Source organism: Dunckerocampus dactyliophorus, chromosome 4 (assembly GCF_027744805.1).
Source record: "Dunckerocampus dactyliophorus isolate RoL2022-P2 chromosome 4, RoL_Ddac_1.1, whole genome shotgun sequence".
Lineage (NCBI taxonomy): Eukaryota > Metazoa > Chordata > Actinopteri > Syngnathiformes > Syngnathidae > Dunckerocampus > Dunckerocampus dactyliophorus.
This window is the reverse complement of record NC_072822.1, coordinates 9,262,370-9,281,257: the sequence shown is the minus strand read 5'-3', so window position 1 is coordinate 9,281,257 and position 18,888 is coordinate 9,262,370. Positions and strand designations below refer to the sequence as shown.

Here is an 18,888-nt window from a genome sequence, read left to right as displayed (position 1 = left end):
CTTTTTCTGACTGATGTAGTCTGTTGTGGCATTATGTAAATGAAGTGAAAGACACAGTTTATTACTGCTATTGAAGAAGCAATATTAAATAATTTATGGCGATGGGTTTCAAACCAAGTAGAACAATAATCTGTTTTACAAGTGTCATCGTTTTTGCGAGATAACCTTACTTACATTTAGCTTCAAAGATGTGGCTTGTACTCACAGGTAATTGTCAAGTGAGATAAAAATTCATATTTCAGCAAAGGAAAATACTAGAATTTACTTTCAGCTAATCTTTGGTTAAAGGTGCTATAACTGTGTGGCTCAAAATGACACTTTTTTCACCCAAAAAACACCACCACCGTGTTCATGTGTTAACAGTAGTGGTTTCAGAGAACACATTGTACAAAAAAAAAATGCTATATTCTTCACAATTACGAGTTAAACTGAATGAGATTTGTTGTTTGGCCCGAAAAGAGGGAGTGGCGTTAATGGTTGTCACTCACGGCTTGTGCACGGGTACATTCCCATAGTGTGCGCACACATACACATACACACTATCTCAGAGACGCTATCAATAATTAGCACTCATGACAGAGCAGAGACGTTTGAACGCTTGCGCCCCAATTGCAGTACCTAACCAACTGACAGACTGAGCACTTTTAATCGATTTTTTGTTATACAATCATCTCATACAATTTTATTTATATTAAAAACGAAATACCGTCGTCCCTTGTTTATCGCGGTTGGTTCCAGACCCAACCACGATGGGTGAATTTCCGCAAAGAACAATTCAATATTAATAAATGGAAAATTTTGTTTATGACATTTTAAAAATGTTTTTTTAAACATTATTAGAGCCCTGTAGACATTCAATAACACCCCTATAGTCACTTTTATACTCGTATTACTTAAACACTAGAAGTCCCACAGCCCAGCCATTTGGCTTTTCATGCCCAAAGGACAGCCAAGTGGCTGGATTACTTTTGAACTAATATCCTAATATATTCAGAGAATCAGTCATCATCTGCGAACCGCTAATCTGGCAGGTAATGGCTGTGTTTACAAAACAAAGGTGGGTAATTGTAGGCTACTGAGTTATTAATTTTAAACCACACAGCCTTTCGGCTGTCCTAAGAGCATGGGAGCAGGAGTAAGAAAACCCTGGGAATTCTAGTAGACATGATAAGCAATAATAAGACGTAATATCTCACCCTTTAGCATCGGGAAAGTTCCTTGTTGTCATCATATCTCAAACGTAATGTCGATCAATCGCATGCCATTAAAAAAAAAAGAATGACAGCCTATCATCCATCCACACTATGACCTTTGTCACTGGATTGATATACAGGACAGCCAGTCTAACATAAATCTGCCATACTTAGACGTACACTCCGACAATACTGCTAGCTTTGTTTACATCACATTATGCACCACTTGTTCGTAGGCTACGGGATCCCTGAAGTGACACCGCTTCAACAATACTTTAGCAATCTACCAAGCTAACTAGTTGGCCGCCAATTTATTTATTTTGTATCTGGTGACTGAATCTGGTGTACCACTAGTGGCACTCATACCACGATTTGAAAATCAAACTTATGGCAAAGAATGCAGGTCCTAGAAATATGTCTGTGTAGAGCCCCAGTCATCCAGGTCACATAATCCACAAAATTTGGTTAGACAGCAGCACCAGCAGAGATCCAGTTGTCTTCTATTCAAATTGTGGATAAAGTTCTAGAAAGAACATATTCAGTTTAATGTAGATCTGGATAAAAATTGAGGTATATGGAGGAAATTCTATGAAGCTCTACAATTTGGAACTGATTCAAGGATTCTTCCACCTTACTAAGGCCTGATCTCATTCTTGTTCCTGTATTAAAGCGACAGATGGCAATTCATTAACCAATCACGATTTGTGGAGAACATAAAAATGTTAAACACTCCCAGGTGATCCCAGTCACATGAGGACAAAAAAAGAAGCACGTAACCTTGAAACTTCACTGCTGGGACACTGCTGACAGATTTGGACGCATAAAGTCCTCAACCAGCTGGTGTTCAATAGAAAAAAAAATTAATAATCTCTTTAAGTTCCTTGAACATCCTTTCATGATAAAACGTCTTTGTCTTTTTATCTGTGGAATCAATGAACCGGTTGCTACCTCCCATAGTTAATTTGTATCACAAGTAAACTGAGAAGACATCACTCACTAGACGAACAGAGAAAGATGTTATACATTCAGGTTGCAGCGCAAAATAATCAAGGGTACAAAGGCTCAGGAAAACCATCAACGCAATTCTGCAGACGTGTGCAGGGAAAAAAGTGAACTAGCAGGATGAGTCATTATTCACCATATCCTAGACAAGTGGGCGAGTGTATGTGGGACATACACCCAAGACAGCAATACAGTGCAGGCCAACTGCATGTTTGACACATAGAGTGAAGGGCTACAAAGGGCCCTGTTTTGCCGTGGGGGGGCCATCTGTGTTGTCACAGTTTGCGTCCACTTGTTGGTTGACGGACATAAATACTATATTAATTCCATGAGGAAAATTGGACCTGCAAATCACTACATCACCACAAATCACCATTTGTTCTGTTTGGAGCTTTGTGTTATGTTATGTACGCAGACTACCTGACTGGCAGACCTCAGCACGTGCGACTGGGGAACTGCAGGTCTGACACTGTGACCAGCAGCACGGGAGCGCCACAGGGAACTGTGCTCTCTCCTGTTCTGTTTACCCTGTACATGTCCGACTTTCAGTACAACTCTAAGCTCTCCCATGTACAGAAGTACGCGGACGACACGGCCATGGTGGGATGTATCAGGAAAGGACAGGAGGATAAGTACAGAAAACTGATCCAGGACTTCGTCGACTGGTGCGACACAAACCGCCTTCACATCAACACCACCAAGACCAGGGAAATGGTGGTGGACTTTAGCAGAAACAGGACACACCCAGTACCTGTACTCAGGAAAGATGACCGTGTGGAGGTGGTTCACACCTACAAATACCTGGGGGTGCATCTGGATGATAAACTGGACTGGACTGCCAACATAGATGCTCTGAGAGTGGCTGACAGCAGCTCCTGTGTGAATGTTCACTGCATGGGTTCTCTGCTTGTTAACTCATTCAATACCAAACACGTATTTATCCATGTTTATAAATCAAAACGCCCAATCCCAAAGATGTATTTATACATCTTTTGCGTTCATTTGCGCGAGAGGCAAAAAGAGGTGGTGATGCAAGTGCAACGCATAGCAACGGCCACAAGGTGACAAAAGTGCATTTGATATGCGCTCGACATGGATCCTTTGCACGACAGCAAGGAGGAAGTGGAAGAGCATGGAGGAGTGTGGTGTGCAGATGGTTACGCATTATAGAGAAATTTGAACACATGCACACACGCATACACACACACATACACACACACACACACACACAGTTTAGCTCCAAATATATAAATAGTTCATGCTGTTATATTTGTAAATAAATTGTTATTTTTAATGTAAAACAACCCTTTTTGTGTTGTTTATGTTGTGGTATAGTTGTTTAGATATTTGAGGTGTCACAAAAGCAAAAACTTTGTGTCAAAGTGAAAGTTAAGCTTGAACTACAGTATATCTTTTCACAAAAAGCTGTTTTTCTCCCTTTTCTCGTTAGGAATTGATATTTCCCTGAAACGTACCTATGTTCTACTGCTGATTACTAAAGAACGGAAAAGGGTAGAAACAAACCTTTTTTTCTGATGAAAGACGAGAGTCTAATCTTGCGTTTGGTAGGTTCCATGTTTATGTAGCCATGGAACACGATATTCTATGTGCCTTGAAAAATCAGTCAAAATCGTCTAAAATGGCCTGAAAGTGTTGTCTTTTGAAAAATGGCTGGGATTGAATGAGCTAATAAACCAATTGAAGTGCATTGGGAGTCTGTTCTTAACCATAAACAGCAGTAGAGCAGTATTCTACACTGGTCTCTAGGTGTCAGTAACATTACACTGATGAGACAACAGCCACCAGGAAGTACCATGTTGATGCTAACATGTGAGTCTATCATGTCTGATTTACCTTTAAGATGGCTTTTTTTCTATTATTATGCCTGCTACATTGGGTAATAAAAGTGTAAAGGTGACTGTAGAGGTGTTATTTTAACATTATGTCTACAGGGCTCTGATAATGTTAAAACAGTTTTTAGAAGGCCAGAAACAGGTATTTTATGCTGTAACTACGAAAATATTCAATTTATTAAAATTAGATCCTACTTCGCAGAAATGCACTTATCACAGTCGGTCGGCTCTGGAACCAATTAAACGCAATAAACGAGGGACAATTTTTCTTCCTGATTGCATTCATGGGGTAAATGTATTTGGATGCAACAGCCGCTGTCACTGTGCTGTTTGCTTGGCAACTGTTTACTTGGGACAGAGGGATCATCTGAGAAAGGAAAAGAATAGTAAACAAAATCTGCCTTGCAATTCAGGGGGCTGCATCTTACGTCATAACTCATCCACATTCCAAGACTTTTTTTCTTGTTTATTGGAGGAAATACCGTAACCACCCCAACATATCCCAACTCAGTCCCAACTATTTAAATATGGCGGCTGATTTCGCTGATAAATGTAAGTGTGCATGGGTTTTCTCTGGGTACTTCCTCCCACATCCCAAAAACATGTGTCCTGTGATTGACCAGTGACCAATCCGGGGTGTATACCCTGCCTCTCACCCAAAGTCTGCTGAGATTTGCTGCAGGACACCTGTGAGCCTTATGAGGACAAGCGGTATCGGAAAGGAATGGACATAACATCTCTTTGAGATACAAGAAATGGTTTATCCCAAGATCCCTATGTTGGGGCTGGCGGTTCCAAGCTAGTAAAATGCTGCTGCAGGACATGGGAACAACATGGAAGCCGCACAGCTTTGAGGACCATTCATGTCTCGCCGGCAAGTGTCAAAACACAGCAAGTGACTGCACTGGCGCCTGCAGTGCAAATGACAGTGGTGTTTTTCTACCATTGCCAACACATGATGCAGGTAAAAAAGACGTTGTGGATCTGCATAGTGTTCAATTTCTCCAAGTCATCCTTGGCTAAAGCAGGCCTGTGGCTATATTGAGCAACAGCCCGCAGCTCTCTTTTCACATTCCCATTTAAATGCGCCATGTGCCGCCTGTGTGCGGATACAAGGGCGAGGAACTGCAGCAAAAAAAGGCGTGAGAAAAACATTTCATGAAGCTTTTCTCCTTACCTGCAGATGTTCCTGGAATCGTATGGGCAGTATCTGAGCCATTCTGGACGTGTCTCTGCTACAAGGGTCCTCTATAGGAAGGAAAGGGGAAAGGGGGGACGATAAGGAGGATTTGGATGTGCACTTGTTAATGTCCCCAAAGACAACGTCCTCAAAAGTGGAATAAGATGGCCTTGGAGGAAGTAAGAGAGAGAGGTGGTTTGAGTCTCACTCTCTAACACCGTTACTGCTGTTCCCATTCACAGACTCCACGACAGTGCGGAGGCACAATAAGCACCTCCGCTGAGAAAACTAGTCCACTTGCGCACACCCAGCAGTCGTGTTTTTGTGTGTGTGTGTGACAGCTTCCTCTTTGTGTTACATTAGAATAAAATATACAGTCGGAGGCAGTCCTAAAATTAAACTCACAAAGAGACACTGTCAGAAGTTTTGGGGAGGGGGTTTCTCACGGCTGTCAACGCAAGAAGGTCAGATGTGCGGTGTGTATCCCTCCGCCGCAGTGCCCCCTCCTCCTTACTAACTTTACTCACAGACATTCCAAAGACAATTATATGACAATATGGAATATCTATTGATTTGTATATATACGGTAGACCTGTCTCAAAATCATTATAGTTATGTTTTTAAACAAATTCATGTAAAACTTGTCAGTCAAAACACTTCCTGTCCTGTCCCTTTCTGCCTAAAATGGCCGTGGCTTTTAGGCTACTTATCTTTTTTCATTAGCCTAAAGGGCACAAATTAATGCGACCTGACTTCTGCCTCGCAACAAGCGACCACTGAATAAAACATTGCGCAATCTTTTTGCCCTGATTTGCAGCTTCTGTTAGATACAGTAGCTATTTTGGAGTTTTGTCATTAATTGCATCCATCCATAAGTTTTTCCTCATTAGGGTAGCTGGAGCCTATCCCAGCTGACTTTGGGTGACAGGCGGGGTTTCACCCTGGATTGGTCACCACTCAGGATATATATAGACAAACAACGACTCATACTTATATTGACACCTGTGGACATGCATTCACACTTGTAGTCCAGTACTTTGGTCTGGACCAAAAATAAAAGGAGACGTGTCGGAAGACTTTTGAGTGAAACATCCTCTTTGTTGAAAAAGTCCAGGTATGTTGAACTACTGTATGTACACTTACTTCTGGGCTTACATTTAACTCTCATTTTTGCTGATTTTCACTCAGATTTCTGTTTTGTTTTGCAAGCTATCACCTGGTTTCGCTTGCATTTGGTGACAACATCATCATCATTTGGTGCCGTCGGCTTTCACGCTTGCCTCGCTCAGGAATAAAGTCCATCTGGGTCTCGGCCCGCCTGTTTTGTCCAGTCCTGGCTTCAGTGGACTGCATTTACAATTGACCAAACTAACCGTACTAGCAGTGCAATGGACTACGTGTGTTTTAACCAGACCAAAAATGACGAGTGTGAACGTAGCGTTGTGCCAGGGGTTTCCAAAGTTCGGCTTAGGGGCCAAGTGTGACCAGCAGTTATTTTCTAATCGGCCCATGGCACATTCTAAAAATACAATTAAACAAGAAAACAACAGCAAAAATGGAAAAAACAGCAGTTGTTTTACGATAATAAAGTCAAAAGTTAGGAGAATAAAATCATAATTACAAGAAAAAAAAATTTAAAATACATTGAAAAAATGGCTTACTTTTATGAGTGTAAAGTCATAATAGTATTTGAAAAAATATGTAACTTTCAGAAGAATAAAGTCGAAATATTAAAAAAAAGATGTTTTCTAAAGTCGTAATATTGTGAGAGACAAAAGAAAACAAAGAATGAAGTTGCAAATCTTGGACAATTAGATTGGGAAAAAATTATAATATTACAAGAAGACACAAATGTTGAAATATTTGAAAAAAAACAACAAAAGATATAGAAAAACGAGCAAAAATGAGTAATTCAAGGAGAAAATATTCCTAAGAATAATAGGCTTTACCACCTATATCACAAAGCTGAGATGTAAATGGTCTTTCACTTGTATAGTAGCGCTTTTCCACCTCCAAGGCACTCAAAGCATCAGGAGCAACTGAGGGTTCAGTATCTTGCCCATGGACACTTCGACACAATCACAGGAGGACGGAGGATCGAACCCGCAACCTTCAGGTTGGGAGGCGACCATGCTACCACCTGAACCATGCCATGCCATGCCCCATGTAGGGTGTTTTTTCTTGAAAACTTCGAAGCATATCTACATGGGTTGGTTTACAAAATGTTAAATGTCAAACTGGCCCGTCTATCCGGTGATTTTTCATTATGCAGCCCTCAAAGGACAATGCTTGGGCACCCCTGCCTTCGGCCACCAAGGCTAGATTTTGGGCCAACACACTCCAAATACACAACTGTGGGACCTCTGAAACATATTTAAAATGGTTTAACAGTATTATACTTTCATGCTATTTCGCCTACCTTAGGGTTTGGTACCCCCCATTCATTAAAAAAGAGCCTTGCGCCTGTGATAGGCTCCAGCAGGATAAGTGATAGATTAAAAAAAAGAATGAATGAAAGTCAACATCATTTAGATGCAATTAGCTGTCTGGTCTGAGCAACACTTTAACACAGGCTGAAATAGAGTCAGAACGGCCCACAGGATGTAAACACAGCAGATCTGATCAAAGAGGCCACTGTGTGTGAGGCACCAGAGCAGCATAATGAAGTTTCAAGTTCTTCTACTGGAAACTATGCTGTGTGTGAGTAAGGAATTAATTAAGTGTACTGTCAGCTTTTAAGGGTGGAAGTAGACATGTTACTGGCACACGTTTGTACTTTTACAGGGTTAAAAACTCAAACTGTAACAATATATACAATTTATATGGTGACGGTCCTGCTATATTCAGTATATATTTTATCAATAGTGATAACAGGATGTTATGGGGCTGTGTTTCGGGGGAATATACTGTACAGTACGTCATCCCAGCAGAATTTCTCACACCCGCCTGCCAAATAGCAGCGCTTCCAGGAAGTCATTTAAGTGTTCATTTATACCAGCTACTACAGAAGGTACACAACACACTCTTAAAGAGACGTTGAACTGTGCTATTCCACGAAACAGAGTGGAACATAACGCGTCAATAGCTGCTTCAGTGTTACCGAATGTGGACTGCATAATTTAATGAAGCCGACTTATCTGCTTGTGTGTTTATTTACAACATCACTTCCTGACCTCTTTGGCTGTCTAAACTCCCTCGCTCTGATTTACATCTGTTTATTTGCCAACTGTTTATTTACCCGCAGTGACTCATCTCGCTCGGGATTAAATGTAATAAAGATCTTGGATGTGTTGACTCAAGAATAATTGTATTGTTGGATACAAAGAGTGAATGAAAGGATTGTTTCTGTGGAAACATGTAGAATAACAATGTTTATTGCTGTTTTTGTTGTTTGCAGTGGTGACGAAATTCATGATAGCTTGTCAGTTACACAGTAAGCGCAATTATCTTTATTCATAAGACACTTCATTAGGAACAGGAACAGTCCAATGATACAGAAGCTTTGCAAAATCAAAATACACCATTTCATGAAGTTCTTATATTCAATTGGATAATATTGTGGAGGTGTAGGTAATAATATGGCCTGCGAGTGACGCCTCTTATGCATTTTTCATGTGACACGTCATCTGATTGCATGTCACGCCTCTGAGATGCTCTAACGGCGTGCCGGCTGAGTTAAATAGACAGCGTGCTTGGCTTGACTCTTGCTGTCTATGAGATAAAGCTGGCACAGCTTGTGGTGCATAACCATCTCATCCAGGCTGTTGAAAACCTGCAAGAGGGGAGAAGCTGCATTTATCTCTGAGAGTGCTTTCTTCGGGTAGAATTATTCCACGGGCTCGCCCTAATTTAATTCTGTTCAAGCATACTTCTTCGCTTTTCTTGCCGTCTTTTCCCAGAGCAAAGCCTTGCATCTCCTCCAGGAAGCGGACGGGAATGTTATAGACCTTCTGCTGGTAGAGCACAGCCAGGGTGAAAGGTTGGCGGGCGTTCTGGGCCGAGCTGTGTCGGATGAGGAAAGTGCCGTCCTACAACATGGACGCAGAGTATGGGACAGCTAATCACGACAAGAAAAAGTTGCTTATGGGTGAGGGAACCCCTCACATCCTCTCAAGGGATTCAACTTGGATATACTTTAGAGTAGTCAGTGTACAGCTTGTATAGCAGCATAGATTTATAATCCACTGAAAATGACTCAACACACACCCATTATTGTCTAAACAGCTGGCAACACAAGTGAGTACTGAGATAAATGCGTCTTCCCGAAAGCCAAGCATGATGGTGGTAGGATGCATGAATGCCATCAGCACTGGGGATCTGCGGTTCATTGAGAGAATGTCAACATGTACTGCGACATTCTAAAGATTCCGCTAACAACTGCTGCAGCTCTGGCGAACTCCATGTCCAAGAGGATTAAGGCAGTGCTAAAAAACAATGATGCTCACACTTGACACGTTGGACACAATTGGGACACAATCCCTGTGAGGTGCGCTCACTTGTGTTGCCAGCTATTTACACAGTAATGACTGTGTGTTTACTTCTTTTCATCAAAACATGGTTACGTTCAGTAAACTTGTAATAGGAAGAGAAGGTGTCTTACCATATTGACTCTCAGTAAGAGATCTTCTGCTGTCTTCCTGTTACAATCCCCTGCAAACCATTCTGGGTCCTATCGTGTCATATAAACATAAATATAGATGTCTCCGATTGGACACAATTATTATCATTTATTACTTTTGTTTTACCTCATTCTCTGACTCTTCGTTTACTCTGGTTACTCCACCGGGGTCTCATTAGAGAGAAAAAGAATACAATAATGTATGCGTTATTATTTATATATTTTTTATATAACATATTCATTATTAAAGAGGGTGCCCAGAGGGCGCTAACTTTTGAAAGGGCTTCAAGTATGATATCCCGACCTTTTCCACACACACGCACATTACAGTAGTTATGCTTGTTGTCAGCTAATGATTTGACGATTTGGCAAAGTTTAGCCTCTATCATTAGCCATCATTGAGTTTACAGCCTATCGTAACAGAATGACTGAAAATTAATGGTCGCTTCTCTGAGACTGTGCTTGTGTGTGCGCACGCACGACGCACATGTACATGTCTAAGAGACAGCGGTGAGTGAACGCCAGTCGTCTCATTTGGCCCGAATTTAAGTGTACGACAATTTTTATGCAGTTTAATTGCGAAAAATGTTTATTTGTTCAGTCTTTTAAACCATCATTGATAACATAGGCTAGCCGGTGGTGGTGTTCTTTTATCTTGAGCCAGATGCAAACAGTCCCTTTAATAATTGATTTGGTTATTATAGTGGAACCTCCAAACTCAAACATATTAAATTGTACAATTTGTCAAAATATGCCTGTGTCTGCGTCATTGATGATTTGTTTTCTAGGGGTTTTGAAATGAGAATAATTTAAAAGTCAACTACCATCACGGAACGGATTGTACTCCAAGCAGGCAGTTGCAGCGTATTTTTAAAAATAGGGAATTTGTTATTGAAAACAATCTATCAAAAGTGATCATCTTTTTCGGAATTCAATAAATGTGCTTACTTGCATGCTTCATATCCGTCACATGAGGATTTGGAGGGCTGAAATGCAGACAGGAATGTCGTAATCAATCACAGTTTCTAGCATGAATACTTTGATGAGGCATGCAAAATGAAGCCGATATAAATTGAAAAGTATGTACACTTTACTGCGTCTCCTACCTGAGCATGGCTGGCAGAGGGGGCTTAAAACCTGGCTTAGGTGGGGGCGGTTTGGAGGAATAGGTGTCAGGTCTTGCTTCAAAGGTAGGAGCTGAAATGTGCAAATATGATGATATGAATGAACTTTGTACAGTGTATTATGGTATAAAGGTATAAATGTGTTATTATGAGGAACGTTGCTTCTACCTGTCTTTGCCTCTATCAATGAGGGCAGGAAGGAATTCTGAAAAAGATCTAATTATTGTAATGTTGTGAACACAACAGGAAGTAATGTTGTGTAACTAATGATTGGGAATTAATGAATGAAGTCCTTACGTTGGAAGGAAGAGAGAACATGGATGTGAACACTTACCGACTTTGCTCTGGGAACTGGAGGCTTCGTTCTGCGCAGTGATGGTATGTTAAAGTTACATGTGCAGGGAATGTCAAATATTCATCTGAAAACATTGACCAGTCACAACATCGGATACTCTTGAAAATGTAAGAAAAAAGCACAACTACTGTACAATAATAAACATACTATTAAACTAACTAACTGTATTATGTAAGTGTACTTAATGTTGTGGCCAGTGAGTGTATCTGGTAGATGGGTACATACACAGGTGAAGGGGTGAGTGATGTCTTCGTAGACGAAGACATTCTTATCGGGCCTTGGGGGGCCGGAGGGCAAGCTGAAGGGGACATGAAGAAGGAATGAAATGAATATATTTCAACTGGCGCACTGTTCATGCTAACTATACAAACAATGCATCAGCATAATCATGTCCACATTTATGCACCCTACCAGCTGCTGGTTCTAAATAGAGGTCGTCATTATCCCCCTGAAACATGAGAGCACAGTTTGATGACAGGGAATGGCGCTCTAGTTTACAGTATGTATGGTAACTTATAATGTAGATGTAGAAGAGTTGAACTTACTTAGTATTGTACCTATACTCTTTGCATGTTCTGACTGAGTGCAAAATCAACAGAATAAATATAGAAATAAGTTGAAATTAATTTACCTGTTCTTCATTTGGATCTAGATAAACATCTGAAATACAGAAAAACGTAAATCACCCCTTGCACAATGTAATATATTATTATTCTGATTAGTGTCATTACGGTGCACCGTCGCTTTCGAGTCCTCACCAGGTGCTTGCACAGCGACACAAGGTGGCGCCATCATTACATGGTTCAGGAATAATGTGTGCTGCGCTCACTCACTCGTGAAGTGTATGAAAATGTCTTTATGAGTGGACTACATAGACTATATAGAAACTCCCATGTACCCTCCAGTATCCTTGCTAGGGTGTAGAGCTGGTCCAGTGTCCAGTGACGGAAACCACATCGCATCTCCTTTTTGTCTCATTACAATAGGACTTTTTTTCTCTTGATATTTGGACTTTACTGTATTCTCGTCCTATTACAGCTGTTTTTGCAAATTTTTTTCATTAAATTTTCTACATTTTTTTTGTGGGGTGTCAACTATTTAAACTTTTTTCAAATGTTCATTTTTTTTATATATATTATGACTTTATTCTCATCATATTATAACTTCTGCCCAAGTTATCCAAAAATTCATCCAAAAATGATAGCTTTATTGTTGTTTTGTTTATTTTTTTTTTAATATTTAAAAAAATAATGTCTTTTTTTCTTTAATATTTCAACTTTCTGCTACTAAAATAATGTTATTTGTCCTCATAATATTACTACGTTATTCTTGGAAAAAGATACCAACTTTTGGTTTTCATCTTAGTTTTTATTATGGCAGCAGCTCTTCAGCGGACAAAAAGGCCATGCCAAGGGTGATAAAAGTTTGTGGAAAAAAATAACAAACACAACCCTACTTAGCCTTTTCACCTCCCGTTGTCTGCAAAAAACAGACACTGTCCTGAAGGACACATCCCACCACCAGGCAGCAAAGACATGCACCACTAGACTGTTGGACATTTTTTTCTCAATATTTTTTTCAAATGTTTCCATTTTTCTGTTGTTGTTGTTGTTGTTGTTTTTTAGTTTTGCTAAATTGCATTTTTAGAATGTGCCTTAGGCTGATAAAAAACAGCCACGGGCAACACATGCCCCCCGGTGCCGCAGTTTGGACACGCCTGGTGTAAGATGCAATAAAGGAGTGCACCTTCCTCCATGTTAGATGTAAGAAAGGGAGTTGGAGCATGTCGCACTGCCGGAGGAGGCGTCATCTTTTTCCTGCCAGGCTTCTCATTTCTGTCTACCTCAGGTGCTAACCAGCAAGAGCGGAGAGAGAGGATGCAACATATTTAGAACATACATTGCTTCCATGCAGACTGCATACTGACTCACGCTTCTTGGTGTTGGGATCAAAGCAGGGCTCTTTGGGATGTTGTTGAGGCTTCTAGTGTACAGAAGGCATTGCAGATTGAGTTCCAAACAGACATCCAACAGACAGTGTGTTGTATTTACCTGGGGTTTGACACCAAGCCTTGATGGTGGTGCGGCCATTCTTTGAGGAACGGAAACTCTGGTTGCTCTTTCTGCAGAATTAAACACATCAACAGTTCGTGTTGATCCTGTCAGTTTGCGTAGGATTCTTCCTACCCATATAAACATTTTCTTCCACTTGTCTCTGTGGGACGTTGACAGCTGGACGCTCGCAAGGAGGGGCTTCATACATGTCCCCTTCCTCTTCCTCCTCCTGCCATTGATCACATGCAAAATGACTCGTAAAGGTGCACGCATTCAATTAATTGTTTCTTACATCATATGCGTGAATGGAATGCATTTGATGCACGTAGCAGCAGATGTTGACCGACTTCATGTCCACAAAGTTTGGCAAAAATGGTTTCAAAATAAATGCATTTAGTCATTTGCACGTATGACCCTGTTGATTCGCTCGACCTTTACCGTAAAGCCTGTCAAAACGATGTCAGTAAACCTAATCGGTTTATGGTAAACGTTTCTGTGTTGATTTGTGATGTTTTTCAGCAAAAAATGTGTCAATAGTCAATCGTTATGATGCCAAAGAACGTTAAATAAGCAGTGCAGATTCTAATTAAAACAAATCCTTTTTGGTGATTGCGTCATCACGTAAGGGCATAGTGGCAAAATAACAACAGCCCTCATCAGGGATTGAATTGGAGCTATGTCTCAAAGTGGTTTGTTGCAAATAGATTTTTGACCTTTGACCAGAGACACTAACTTTTTGAAGTTTGCAGCAAACACACTATTATGTAATTATTTGTGTGTAAAGCCTGTAAAACAGACATTTTTTTCCACACTTTGCCTGAAAGCTTTGACATGTTCATCGTCATGATGTCAAGGACATTGAATAAGCTGCATGTGCATTGTCTCGTAAAAATGGGTTTTTGGTGATTGCGTCATCATATTAGGGCACATTCACAAAGTAATCACAGATCTAGAAAGCCTCATCAAAGCCTTTACTTTGACTTCTGACTCGATGGTTTGTAGTGTCACCGCTTAAGTAATGAACTTTGACCTGGACATGAGTTTAGAAAACTTAAAGCAAACTAACATTAATATCGGATTCAATATTGAATTTATTTTTGTGTATAAAGCCTTGACCTGTCAAAAGTTGACAGTGAACAGTTACTAAGCGATTAACAGTAATGAGATTTTCAACCAAAAAACACGTTTTCGGTGATTGTTTCAATATTTAAAAATATTTTTAAATATTTCATATCTGGAAATCCCTCGCCAGGAGATTTAATTTGAGGTATGACTCGACACGTTTTGTTGGTTAAAAACTAATTTCTGTCCTTGTCACGCTGAACTTTGACCTGCTCCCTGATGCCAGGCTTGCATCAAACACATTCATGTATATATTATGTAATTATTTGCTTGTGTAAACTCACAAACGCAGGCTGTTTCCACCCAATGTTGTCACTGTGGCCTGGTGGGGACACAAAGATGCGCATAGGTGTACACATGTGCTGTAAATAAAGCAGTATATTTTCTAGGAGGAAGGTAATGACATCACCTGTCCTTCTAGGTGGCGCCGGAGGAGGGCCGCTGTGGGACGAAGAAGAAGACGAGCTCAAAGCCTCATACGAGAATTGTGTTTTATTTCAGGTCTGTAGACTTACATGTTCTTCAGCTTGCCAAAGAAGCTCTGTTTCATAAAGAAAAGAAAAGAGATCGATAGATGCTTTATTAATTTCCAAGAGAAATTCACATTTCCAGCAGCTCTGCAAAATGTCATAATGAACTGAATCACTTAAATCACAAAATAAAATCAAACCCAGGCAAGACATGAGAGATTTCAGTATGTTCAGTAGATAATCATAAATATAACAACAACTAAATATCTAACATCATCTCTAGCAATAGCCATCGCTTCTTAAAAAATCAGTCCAACAGCTAAACCCCACCAACGGCCCTCCAGACACTGTCCCTGCAAGGATAATGACGGTTATGGATATCATCGATCTCAGCCTTGTTCTTTGAATTAACACCTGCTTCAGGCTGGGTGTTGTCCCCACTGCCCTGTAGGCTGTAGTCTAAAAAGCCTAACCTTGACCCATCAATCCTCTCCAACTTCCGGCCAATTTCACATATGCCCTTCCTGTCCAAGGTCATGGAGAAACTTGCCCTTTCACATCTTCAGCCATATCTGTCCATCCATGATATTGCTAACAAGTTTAGGGCTCACCACAGCACAGAAGCTGCGTTATTGAAAGTGCACAACGACATTCTCCCGCGTGGAACGCTACATTGTGCTTCAATGGTTCACCTCATATCTCACTAACAGGACATTTTCAAGATTTTTTTCCTCCACAGTCACTCCCCTCTCTTCTGGCATGCTGCAGGGTTCAATCCTTGGGCCTATCCTATTTTCACTCGACATGCTACCATGAGAACCAATCATCTGCAAGCACAATGTCCATTTTTATTTTTATGCTGATGATGTTCAGCTCTACCTACTAGTCATGCTGAGTGACTAGATCCCCTCCATAGATGTCTGCATAACACCAAGCAATGGCTGTGGCAGAACTTCCTTCATTTAAATGAAGGTAAAACAGAGTACATTGTTTTTAGCCCTGATTCACCTCACAATGCACCCAATTTTAACACTCCTGGCAAAGGTGAAACCCTTTTTGTCAAGAGCGGACCTTGATTATTATAAAGCCCTCTATACTGGGGTAGGTCAGTCCCTCCTCTGCAGGCTTCAGTTGGTGCAAAACGCAGCTGCTCGCCTTCTCGCTAATGCTCCAAAACACGGCCATATCAGGTCGGTTGTCTTTCTCTCCCGTTGGCTCCCCGATACGTTTTAGAATCCATTTTAAAGTCCTCCTGTTTGTTTTCAAGGCCGTAAATGGTCTTGCTCCGGCATACTTGGCTGAACTTTTAACTGTCCCTCACCACCCCAGGGCCCAGCGCTCATAATCCCGAGTCTCGAGGATGAGATACAAAAAATGCTCTTTTGATGCCTTTGCCCCCAAGCAGTGGAACTCCCTTCCACCTGTGCTACGGTGTATAACAGAGCTATCAGTTTTTAAATCTCATTTAAAAACTCATTTATTCAGACAAAGGTTTCCCACTTTGTCTCTTGTTTTCCACACAGTACAGTAATCGATGACATGTTCAATCCACGCTCCCCTTCTGTGGATTACAGCTGCAACACGCTGCAACATTGCCAATGAGGGATTCTCCTCAAGAGGGATTCTCCGAATTTCCTGACAGATGTTGGTCTCCAGGGCCTCATTGGTCTGTGGGTTGTTGCAGTACACGCTCTCCTTCAGGTATCCCCACAGAATGTGTGGCAATGCCATCACAAACTTCAATGTGCGTGTTGCAGCTGTAATCCACAGAAGAGGAACGTGGATTGAACATGTCATCAATTATTGAACTGTGTAGAAAACAAGAGACAAAGTGGGAAACCTTTGGTATCAAATGTTAATTTGACGTTTTTGTTACAAATCTGTTAATACGATTTTTGAATTTCTCATTTCAAAAACTTGTGTATGATTATATAGTGGTAACATTTTATTGGCCCACCCTGTATATGCATACATATAGCGCCTTCCATAATTATTGGCACCCCTGGTTAAGATTTGTTCTTTAGCGTCTAATTTTTTTTTTTTTGTTCTAAAAAATATAGGACCATACTGAAAATTGGAGAAAAATATAACCTTCATCTCAAGTGAATTTTAAGAAAATAAAAAAATCCCAGAGTAAGAAATATTTATTTTTCATAAAATGACCTATCCCACAATTATGGGCACCCCTAACAATTCCTAGGAAATAAATGTAATTGAAGTATTTCTGTCATTTCTACAGTACTTTACAAAGATGATCAGAGTATCGAGGAACATTTAATTAGTAATTCATCACTTCCTGTTTCTTTGGGGTATAAGTGTGATGTGACACAGAAGCCATTTCTCTTATCCACTCTTCCACATGGGAAAGAAAAACAAAGAACACACCATTCAAGTAAGGCAGATGTGCATCGACCTTCACAAGTCAGGCAATGGCTACAAGAAAATAGCCGCTCACCTGCACCTGCCCATATCTACTGTCAGAGGAATCATTAACGAGTTTAAAACCACTGGAACAGCGGTAAACAAGCCTGGACAAGGACGCAAGTGAATTTTGCCACCAGGCTGAGTGAGGAGGATGGTAAGAGAACTAAAAAATCCTCCAAAGCTCTCTGTTAAAGAATTGCAACAAATGGTACCATCTTGGGGTCACAAAGTCTCCAAAACAACCATCAGGTGCTACCTACATGCCAAAAAGCTGTTTTTTATTACATCGTGTCATAATGATATAGTAGATATCTGAGTGGCAAAAGGTAAAAATACAGAATCAGGAAGTGTATTAACTTCCAGTCCAGTGTTAGATTTCCCACGCAAATCCTGAGGTGTATCTTGTTATGAAGGGAGAGTAATTGATTATGGAAGGTGAGAGAAGGTGAAACACATCTTATGTGCGAACGCGCTTGTATATACACACACGCCATGTCACACGCTGTTGATAAATGATAGGCAAAGAGGGGTAAAGTAGTACTTTTTTGTCAAGGTTGCAGTGACAATGTGCTCTTTGTGTCTCCTGTAAGTGATGACATAACCAAAGTAAGACCAGGAAGGAACGTTTTTGAAAAACAGAGGAAATAAGGTCAACTCCCTTTTTTGTTGTGGATTATCCTCATTATTGTTGTATGTTTTGTACTTAAAATTAAATGTCTGGTTTGATTTTTAGAACGTTGATGAGGTTCGCTGAAGGGAAACACAACAGCACACAACGTTGTCTCTACTATGGAAGGAGGAAAAGGAAATAAAGGGAAAATCTGCCGCATTCAAATCATTCTCTTTGCATACAAGAGAGACATGCACGTATGCTTTATAGCGACCACAGTAGTGTTTCCAGTTTAGAATATTAAAAACATTAGTAGGCGATGTTAGTAGTTAAAAACTTTATAATACTGTATATAATAAGTATTTAACATAGTTAAGGAAATTATTGCACTGCACCTTTTTTTCTTAAATGTGACAGGATAACTTCTACGTAATTCACAATTTCACATATTTTGAGCCATTTGGTAAACTTGACAAGCAGAAAAACAAATAGCTGAAAAGGAAACATTTTGACTGTGAATTAAAGCAATATTGTATAAGGCACACCAAAATGTATTTAATCCCACTGTGATTACCGTATATTAATTATGCTCGATAAAACAGCAAAGCTCCTGCTCACTTCGGCTAAAGGGATATAAATCCACCTATCGGACAACAAATATACATTACCGTTTTCATGATTTGGGTTCAATTTAGGTCTCTCAAGTGAGGAGGAAATCAGTGTCTTTGTTTGGTGTCCAGGCTGCAAATGGTTTAAGGATTAAGAGCACACTCTATATAGACAGAGAAACATGATGGACAGTTCAGGGCTATGGTTCCATTTGCATTTCCTCTCCCTGCAGTCTCTTTATCGGCAGCCTCTGTGTCAGTAATACAGCCAGCAG

The 18,888-nt window shown here is 40.4% G+C and overlaps 2 protein-coding genes and 1 long non-coding RNA gene across 5 annotated transcripts in view; 1 reads left to right on the top strand and 2 right to left on the bottom strand.

Annotated features, from left to right (window-relative positions):
• Positions 1-5,589, bottom strand: part of cltcl1 (clathrin, heavy chain-like 1) — a 35,438-nt gene extending 29,849 nt beyond the window's left edge. Inside the window, exon 1 of one of the 2 annotated variants that reach the window (XM_054774201.1) lies at positions 5,226-5,589. In XM_054774201.1, coding sequence (XP_054630176.1) covers positions 5,226-5,267 — 42 coding nt within the window. In that variant the 5' untranslated portion in view covers positions 5,268-5,589. The remainder of the gene's footprint in view (positions 1-5,225) is intronic. The other variant, XM_054774202.1, reaches the window with a different exon arrangement.
• Positions 5,590-8,662: 3,073 nt separating this feature from the next.
• si:dkeyp-117b11.1 (B-cell linker protein) lies at positions 8,663-18,818 on the bottom strand. Of its 2 annotated transcripts, XM_054774899.1 has the most exons (19): positions 18,674-18,818; positions 15,017-15,042; positions 14,911-14,942; positions 14,786-14,823; positions 13,512-13,608; positions 13,377-13,447; positions 13,257-13,308; positions 13,072-13,176; positions 11,957-11,985; positions 11,737-11,773; positions 11,551-11,623; positions 11,305-11,335; positions 11,139-11,175; positions 10,953-11,043; positions 10,795-10,832; positions 9,974-10,017; positions 9,829-9,897; positions 9,098-9,256; positions 8,663-9,000 (listed from the first exon to the last, which is right to left on the bottom strand). In XM_054774899.1, exons 1-19 carry the CDS (start codon positions 18,680-18,682, stop codon positions 8,884-8,886), a joined length of 1,155 nt encoding a protein of 384 aa, XP_054630874.1. In that variant the 5' UTR covers positions 18,683-18,818; the 3' UTR covers positions 8,663-8,883. The 2 variants fall into 2 exon arrangements, with proteins under 2 accessions (XP_054630874.1, XP_054630875.1); XM_054774900.1 differs by lacking the exon at positions 13,072-13,176.
• Positions 17,345-18,319, top strand: LOC129180426 (uncharacterized). The gene is made up of 3 exons (XR_008570149.1): positions 17,345-17,549; positions 17,986-18,044; positions 18,129-18,319. It is a non-coding gene; the product is annotated as an uncharacterized LOC129180426 (long non-coding RNA).
• Positions 18,819-18,888: the final 70 nt, after the last annotated feature.